Consider the following 9860-nt stretch of genomic DNA (forward strand, 5'->3'; position numbering starts at 1 on the left):
GTGACAAATATCTGAGCAATTTGGAAAATCAATGATATTATCAGGTTATTCCATATATAGGGAATAGTCAAGTACTAGTAACTACATATGAAGTATAAGAAAGTAATAAAAATCCTTTCAAAAAGCAGTATGTACGTCCAGTGTGGTGGTAGACCCTTTAATACCAGCACACAAGAGACAGAGGCAGGTGTATCTCTGTGAGATGAAGGCCAGCTTGCTCTACAAAAATCAATGATATTATCAGGTTATTCCATATATAGGGAATAGTCAAGTACTAGTAACTACATATGAAGTATAAGAAAGTAATAAAAATCCTTTCAAAAAGCAGTATGTACGTCCAGTGTGGTGGTAGACCCTTTAATACCAGCACACAAGAGACAGAGGCAGGTGTATCTCTGTGAGATGAAGGCCAGCTTGCTCTACATAACAAGTTCCAGGCCAGTTGTGGCTACAGGAAGACCCTGTCTCAAAAAAAAAAAAAAAATGCAAGTCAACAAGCAAACAAATGAATGAACAAAACACTATACACAGAGCTGGGGATGTCACTCTGAGTTTAATCCTGAGCACCACAAAGAAGAAGGAAAGGCAGGGAAAGAAGAGAAGAGAAGAGAGTGGTTGGGAATAGAAGGGAGCGGAAAGAAGGAGAGGGGAGCAGAGGAAATAGGAGAGATAATCAAAAGTGCACAGTGCTTATGTGTGATGGCCTGTGCCTGTATTTCAAAAGCCAAGGAGGTAGCATCACCTGAATCCAAGGCTACCTTGTCTCAAATAAAGAAAAACAAAACAGGCGGATGAGATGGCTCAACAGGTAAAGGTGCCCTTACCCCCAAAGCTGACCATCTGAGTTCAATCCCTACACTCGCATGGTAGGAGAGAACTGAACCCCACAAGCTGTCCTCTGTCCTTACGCATGTGTCCTACAGACAGCTGGGATGACAGGTGTGAGCCACTGAACAACCAAGTTTAGACTTTTAGTTGTTTCTTTTTTCCCTTTTTTCTTTTTTTTAATTGGTCTTTTTGAGACAGGATCTCCATGTAACCCCAGCTGGCCTGGAACAAACTAGGTAGACCAGGCTGGCCTTGAACTCACAGAGATCTGCCTGCCTCTGCCTCCTGAGTACTGGAATTAAGGGCATGTGCCACTATGCCCACCACTTAGTTATTTCTCATTATTAACCACAGTGGGTAGATTTGCTTTTGTTTGCTTCTTTATTGTCATTTTTTTTTATCTGTGCTTTGAGGGAGTCGTAAAATATTTCTCTAATGGACATAAGCATTAATCATTTTCTTTTCTTATTCTGACTTTGGACATTGCGCGACCTAAAATAAGAAGAGGGAATAATGTGTTCTGGGATGAACAATGACTTTGTCTAAGTTCCACTTCTGTTACAAGGCCTTTGGACCTTTGTCTTTAAGGCTAAGAAAATGGAAACAGAACCCAGCACCTAAGGGGAATGCATCAGTTTCTAGCATGAAACAAGTTTATACTAGCGAGGCAAGAGGTCAATCCTCATGCCAAAGGACTTTGTACAACCTTTTAAAAGAAGCGCTTAGAAAGGACCAGATTCTGTCACGTGTCCTACATACGATATAATGAATCTCACAAGAGACAGCAGCATGCCATAAAGTGTCCCTGCCATGGCTTCTGCAAGAGCCCAGCTGCCAGATGAGTTATGTCACTATGCCAAACAAGGCCCAATAAAATTCTGTTACAGGCAACACTGACAATTTTTTGTCTATTTTATTGACTCTTGTTTTAGAATTTACTGTAGATGTGATTTGTGTTATCATTATGAATGACATTTACTGAGACTAGTGAATTGAGCCATTTGAAAGTACATTATTTTTAAGCAATTGAAAATAAGACTAACATGTGCCTTTAATAAGTACATAAAAGCAAAACACACTTTCACATAAACTACACAAATCACATGTGTTCATTAAGCTAATTGTTCTTGGTGATGAAAAGTTTAATGGGACAGAACTTTATTTCAATTTGGGGGCATACAATTTTGTTTATTTTTCATGTCCAATGTACTTTATCAGAATGGGCTGTGCAAACTTCTTGAGGACTTTCTACTTTCACTGAGAATTAGGCTATGAAAACCAAGTACTCCGCCCAGTTTCCCTGAAAGCACATGTAGAATCACACAGTCTGCTCCTCTCCTGTAAGAAAGTTCATGTGGGAAGAACAGGCAAGATGTATAATCCCAGCACTGCCCTGTGAGCAGGGAACGTCAACCTCTTCAGGAAGGCACACCAGACCCTCCCTTCTAGAACAAGCTACTGACAAGCTGCTGAATTCGGATCTTCCAAAACATCTTGGAATATATATGCAGGGAGAGAAGAAAAAGGAAGAATAAATTAGGGGACGTTTAGGAACAGGAGTCTAAAGTGCTTATTTTATCAGATGGTCAATAAGAAGCTAAGCATAGCAATGCATAATACTTTGGATATTCTGAAATCTACTACATGGTTTCTCTGATTTCTCTCAAAACTGAAGTGATGTTGGAATTTCTATTTCATAGTTGATTGATAGACTCTAAAACAGTATCAACAGAATAAAAGAGGTTTTTACTTTTAACATCATAGAAAAAGTCAAGATACTGCATACACTAATGATAACAAATAACCTATTAACTGCCAGCTCTTTAACATACTCTATTATATACAATGACTATAATATTTAAATTATATCTAATTGTGTTAACCTCATTTTGTCCTATTTTAGAAACAGAGGTAAATATTACTGAAGAAAGACACTTTCCTAACCATAAATAGCTCAAATAATACTCTTTTGAGTTAACTTTCATAAGAATTTTTTTGTATTAACTAGATACCTAGTAATCAAATTTTAGAAAGTGTTAAACCATAAATCATGTATCTGTGTATCTGTATCATCTGTGTCATAAAGGAAAACACAGTAAGAAAGGACATGTTGTCCTTAAAGTTTTATAATGATTTGAATTTATTTCACATTTAAAAATATTTACAAACTTCTATCTTCAGGCTCATATTCAAATAAAACATTAATATGAAAAAGAGGCAAAAGTTTTCATAGCTCTTGGAAGTAGGGGTTTAAAACAACTAATTGGGGTTCTTTTCTCTTTTAGATAGCAGGCTTTTGGAAACAGAGATCCATTTGCATAAAGTTCTCCAATGTATAATTAACTAATTTTTCATTTTGACATTATCCATTTGGTAGAACAAGAACCTATAGCTTCCTCTGCCTTCATTTTCAAGAAAGCTGAGCAAGAAATGCAAGAAATGCCCTTTGCCCCACTTAACATTTCAAATACCAAAACCACTGACTGGTACTTGGTTACTTGATATTGGGATGTCTGTATAGCAATGTCTCCAAAAGGATGTGATAGTTTCTGTTATCTCAGAAATATGAGACCACCCTCTCAAACTCCCTGTCTGGATCCACTTGAACACATTTTATATTTTACAACCTACACAGAGCTAATGTACTTCTTCTGTTGATCTTGAAAATAACTATTATTTTTATCATAGGCCCTTTAGTAATATCTCCAAATTCAAATGCCTAACAAAGTCATAAGCAACTCATGCATTTACAACAGCCATAGGCTCCCAGGAGGACAAATTGTTTACATATATATGTACACAGTGATGAAATTATGAACAGCGGGACTGCCAGTCCATTATCTGTTATTAGGAATCATGCTAGAAGGAATTATAGGAAGTGCTGATGCTGCAGCCTAACTTCTCTATCAAGATCGTGTCTAGAGCTGCAATGCCACAGACTGCCTTATAGCTCCTAATATTGGTGTGTCCAGGTGATAACAACCAGCTGGTTTGTTAAAATTCTGATTTTGGACAAAATGTTGTATGGTTTTATTATGATACTTTCCATGGAGTAGATTTGATTCTTTGGTGGTTTTAAATGTAGGTGCACTTTTTCTTTCTCTCTCCAGTGGTATTCAATGGGTAATACAGTTTGTATGTGTGCGTGTGTGTGTGTGTGTGTGTGTGTGTGTGTGTGTGTGGGTGTGAGAGTGAGTGAATGGAAACTTGTAATGAGTGAACTCACCTTACTTCCTAGGTAAAATGCAGACATCAATCAGTACTTTGAAATGGTACATAATTTATTTGAAAAACCAGCTTTCAACAAAGCAAGTTTGTAGATTTGGGCAACTCATTCAGTCCTCTCCTGTTTGTAGCCTCTTCATACTGAGCTATGTGCTAAGGATTTGGGTTCTCAATAATCTGACTTTTGTCTGTCTCTGGTTATAGACAAGAACCAGGACACAATCAGCCAGAGGACACATCTTCAAGCCTTTTGCACATCAACGGTAATGCTCCTGACTCAGATTAGAGGACTAGGTTCATTTTTCCAGTGGTGGTGTCCAATATTTTTTTTCTTTTCTTTGATGTGTAATATGTCTATAAGCAGAATCTCTAAGGGAAGGCTTTCAAGAATGCCTGTCTCATACTCCCACATTGCTCCTATATTATTATTTTGTTTTTTTTCATTGATCTGCTCCATTTTGACATTTCGTGGACATAATTGCTCACATTCACAAGTGCTGCACTCAGACGATTGAGGCAGGAGGAGTGCTTGAAGTTCCAGAAAAGCCTGAGCTATAGAGTGAGTTTCACCATGTCCCAAACCAAACCAAGCCACACCAACCCAAACCAAACCAACCAGTGTTTGACATTTAAATATTTTTTAGTAAAACAAATTCAAATGTTTTATATCTATATCTGTATCTATATCTGTATCCTTAGGATGGCTTCCTGAGGATAAACCCAAGAGTGTACCTCTGCACACAAGGGGCACACACATTTACATATACATGTACCAGCACATACATGTACATGCAAACATACACATACACATCACACATAGATGTAAAACAATCAAAATTCCTAACATTCTCTCTACCAAATGCTACAGTTTAGAAGGGCAAATTGTAATATCTGTAGATGTTATCCATCTTAATTACCTGAAAAAATGATCCCTATACAGATGCTAATGTCTCCCAGAAGTATAAGACAGTAGAGTATGTTCTTTTAAACGTAGGTCCATCTCACTTAAATTTCATGTTAAGCAAGTGGACTGTAAATGAACAAAATCCCCCCAAAACTCTCAAAACAAAAACCTCTCATGTTTCTAATATGAACAAAAATCTCTGCCTTCAGCATATCTACATTCCTGAAAACTTACATTTAGACAGACTCCACTGCTCCCAGGTGATGTGTATTCTCATTTGTAGAGATTTTGTGTCAGGTTCAACATTAATGATACATACAGGTAACAATGTTCATTTTCTCTTTGTTGATACAGCTGCACTAATGGAAAGATTGCCTCTAGCTGTCAGTTATGTGACGGCTACTGTTACAACGGGGGCACGTGCCAGCTAGACCCTGAGACTAATGTACCTGTGTGTCTGTGAGTATCTAATAGTGGTGTGGCTAATTCAAAATGGGACTGTGTATATGGGCAGAGTCCCTAGCCTATTGCTTTCCTTTCTTGGGGTAACACTTTTTAAATGAGTGTTTTATAGACATGCCTAGTCAAATTTTGTCCCTGTTGGCTTGTGTGCTGCTGAATTTCCTTCTCCATATATTTTTTAAAGATTTCATTCAATTCTTAGCATCATGCCATTCCAGACATCCACCGATCTTTCAACAGAAAAGTCATAAAAATTGCTCTAAATTTATTGACCTTATTAAGCTATGCGAACCTACAGATGTTGTCTTTTATGAATCCCTTGGTACCTTTTCAAAAGAATTTGGAACATGTTTCCAAATACATGATGTTATTTGATGTTTATATCAGGCTTAGAATGATGAAAAGAAATTAAGCCCTTGGTTCTTAGAGACATTATGTGGACCCTGGGTTTCTGAAGATTTATTGAAGATTATAGAGATTCTCGAAGAAAATTCGAGAAAATATAGACTTTGACATTTTCTTGCTCTCAGAGGTTTGATTGTCTAGAAGAGGCAACATAGAACCATTGCATTGATGTGGTCACTGTGTCGAGTGCTGTTTTAACACTGAGCAGAGGAATAATGCCCACAAAGGAATCAAATCAGTATCCTCCTCCACAGCTTATCAGAGGAGCATGTTGAAAGTGTGTATGAGAGCAAGGCCAGCATTCCTGAGAACACTTTGTCATATATTGCTATCTGTGTATGAAATAAATTTGAACATATTTGCCAAAAAGCAGACGCTTTATTTAGCTGTATTTTACTGAAATTCTGCAGATGCTCTGTGGGGTTTAAAAGTCAGCGCTGTGACCAGAGAGAGAACCCTTGTGATCACTACTGTCAGAATGAGGGGATTTGCACTTTAACTGCGTTTAATGAGCCGAGATGCAAGTAGGTTTAACCTTCCACTTACCGCTGCTCTTCCTGTGACATCATTTCAGGCCACAGTTCATTGGTTTAAATCATGAACATCCACATGCATTTCACAGTGTGTACTTAATCTCAGGGCTCATCTGTGTCACATGCACTTAACCTATGCTTCGCTCACAGATAACTGTGTACACCACAGACTGCTGGAGTGTGTAGAAATATAGCAGGCAATGAAAAAGCTACTTGTACTGCCTCATAAAAACACATTTGCTTGAATAGGAGCTTTTAATAGGAGAAGTACAGAAACAGGTGGTTTAATGACTGTTACGATCTACTATATTTGGAACACTGATTTTTTTAAATTAGTAGCTGACTCTTTCAAAACCTGGTGGGGTAATGTACTATTTTTTTTCTAAAATTTTATTGGAAACTACAAGATTCCCCAAGAAAAGAAATAAGCTCATACCACAACATTTCAAGAAATTTAATTTCTTCATAATTTCAGTCAGTATTTCTTAATTTAGTTTGAGGTGATTTGGATACTTATGAGAAATATTTCCTTGGAAATTTCCAAGGTTTTCTGGAGTGACCAAAGTGGACATTATTTTTTCCAAGTGTACTTGCGTTTAGAGATGGCTTCTATCTGCTTCCTTCCTTATTAAAATTGGCAGCTCTGTTTGGCACCTGATAATAGCCTTGTGGAGGTGGAATCAGCCTGCCTAGCAAAAGTGTATGACACAGTCATATTAATGTTCAAGTATTTTATTACCCACACTTGACTATTTTGTTATAAGTTCCTAGAGTTCTGAGACAGAGGCCTAGGCTGAACGAGGTTGTCTTTGAAGGATAGTACCTGTAGCATGGGGGAAAGTCATGGGCCACATGGTCCCCATAGCAAGGGGTTTGGTGACACTTAAAAGAAAAATGATGACTTGAACCTTGTAGTGCTGCTGGAAGAACGAATAAACAGAATTCACTGATGGTTCAGAGTGACTGAGTTCAGGATGATCATTGGCCCAAAGATACTGAAAGGTTAATTTTAGTTCAGTTTTAGAATTCCTCTGCCCTTGATCCTAGTCTTTAATCATCCTGTCAGTGTTTCCCTGTTTCTGGGGAAAATCCACACCCTAGAATCTGTGTTGCTTCCTGTGCAGAAAATACCCCACCTCACCAGAATGAGAATTCTTAATGGCTGTAGCAGTCCACACCATACCCCTCCTAAGTAGGCATCATCAGAGAATGATAAACAGTGTACCAGATAACATAGAGTGTAAAAAAATGTGGTAAATGCAGTCGTTCAGGGCCTGTACCTTGCTTATGCATATACGTGTTTCTATGTTCATTGGTCCTTATGGAAGCGATACCTGTATCTTGGATTTTTCCCTTTACATTTTTTTTGTAAATCAGAAGGGATAGTAATGCTTATATTTCATTCTTTATATAGTTAAATTATGAAAGAAGCATCAAGAAATCACATTATCGTTAACAATCATTAACCAAATATTAATAACTAATAAGGAAGATGTCTGTGTCAATTTAAATAATATATTAACCACAGAACATGACTCAGAGTGTGAAGCATTCTGCATGGTGTATGTGTGAGAGGGCACTGCTGTTCTCCAGTAGCTGCCCTTTTCAGGAGGACACATCGAGGTCACACAGATCCCTGGTTGACTCTGATGTCCATGCCAATGATGGGACCCTATGCTACACTACCTGCTTTGTGCTTGGATCATTACAGTATACAATACTGAAGAACTTAAAATTCATGTTGAGTAGAAAATTCATGTTTAAGAAAAAGAAGTATCATTTAATAATTGTTAACGATCAAAATATGCTCAAAGTTCTATAGAAAAACTACTGAATGAAGAATAATTCCTTGTGGGAGACTCAAAAGTCCTTTTAGGCAAAGTAATGTATTAGTAAATTTTGAAAAAAATTAAAGGGATTTTGGCAGGATGGAATGGCTGAATAACTTTTTGAAGGAAAAGTGGCATAATGAAAGGATGATAGGAATGAAACAGTCCTAAGGGGAAGGATGGGAGACGAGGTCTGCTGGACATACCATGAGGTGTGTTTTCTGCTGTGATGTAAGTGTAGGTTGGGAGAGAAGGACATCCAGTTAAAGCTGGATGCAGGGGAAATACATATTTTTTCTTACTCTGTTGAAGGAAGAATCAAGAAGAGCAGAGAGAGAAATAAAAATTTGAGAAATTTATCATTGGTAGATTCCTCCATGTTGAAGGATGGTCAAGTATATCAAATCCAGACAGTTCAAAAAGGATAAGCTTTACATCCAGTTTGCAGTATACAAGTAGTTAGATATTGAGAGACATTTTGAAAAGGCACCAGACAGAATCCACACTACGGCTGGAAATTTGAAGATGAGCCAGTAAATAACCACTTAGATTTCTTCCTCAGTGTTAAGAGTGCAGTTAAGGGAAAATAATAGATAAGATCAAAGGAAACATTTTATTATGATAAAGACATAAGGATTGAAGAGCACTGTATTTTCAGTATGCATTAAAGCCCCATTGCTAGGGTCTGTGAAGGAAAGAGAGGAAGAACAGATACTGTCTCATGCTCTAGGCTCTTAGGAATGAAATTCCTAGAATATGGGAAAAGTGATCCTTAGGATATTTATAACTCCTATAGTACTAACATATACATCACTCTAAATAAACTTAATTTATGGTCCTTATGATCAAGTGCAGTACAAAGTAATCCAGATAAGGAAACATGAAGCTCTATGAATATTTTTCTAGTAACAGTTCTACTGACAAGGGGAGATTCTGGGGAATGTAGGTTTGAGCCTGATCACAAACGGTAGCAATCTTTAATCTTTAATGAACATTTGGGTGTGCTACCTCATTTAAAAGGCTTTCTAGGAAACAGAACTTAAGAAATACAATGCAGTACTTGTTTTAATCTTTCTGGTAGACCACTTTCCTTCATAGATTAAAAACTGGTGGAATTGCACAGAAATAATGCACAATTGGAAAGTCTATAAAGCATTCAAATCTATGAAAGTAACAGTTCAGGTTTTTTTTTCCCCCACATACATTCATTGCTGGGGCTGGAGAGATGACTCATCAGTTAGGAGCACTGGCTGCTCTTGTAGAGGACCCAGTTTCAGTTTCCAGCACCCACATGGCGGCTAATAACCACCAGTAACTCCAGTTCCAGATCTGATGCCCTCTTCTGGCCTCCAGGCATTGTAAGGCATGGATGCACTTGCACACAAGCAGGCAAAAAACTCATGCACATAAAATAACAATAAATAAAATGTTAAAAGAATACATTTTATTACCATATCTTTCAATTAGAGGAATAGATTTTTTTCATTGAAAGCCTTCAATTTTGTCTCCAGACAGTCATTTTCAATTATTAGTATGTGTGAAAAAAAAGCCAAAGAAAACTAACGAAGAATAAAACAGTATATATTTTATTTTTACATTTATTGGGAGAAACTTTTGACATTTAATATTCATTAAAGTAAACATATGGAAAATGTTAAATTTTTAAAATAAATT

At 37.2% G+C, this 9860-nt stretch overlaps 1 protein-coding gene across 1 annotated transcript in view; it reads left to right on the forward strand.

Annotated features, from left to right (window-relative positions):
* Lrp1b (LDL receptor related protein 1B) overlaps window positions 1-9860 on the forward strand; it is a 2166816-nt gene that overhangs the window by 2121811 nt on the left and 35145 nt on the right. The window contains exon 86 of the mRNA XM_008825194.2: window positions 5312-5416. Within this exon, the coding sequence (XP_008823416.1) occupies window positions 5312-5416 (105 nt within the window). The remainder of the gene's footprint in view (window positions 1-5311; window positions 5417-9860) is intronic.

The sequence above is a fragment of the Nannospalax galili genome, unplaced genomic scaffold (assembly GCF_000622305.1).
Source record: "Nannospalax galili isolate Female #2095 unplaced genomic scaffold, S.galili_v1.0 scaffold87, whole genome shotgun sequence".
Lineage (NCBI taxonomy): Eukaryota > Metazoa > Chordata > Mammalia > Rodentia > Spalacidae > Nannospalax > Nannospalax galili.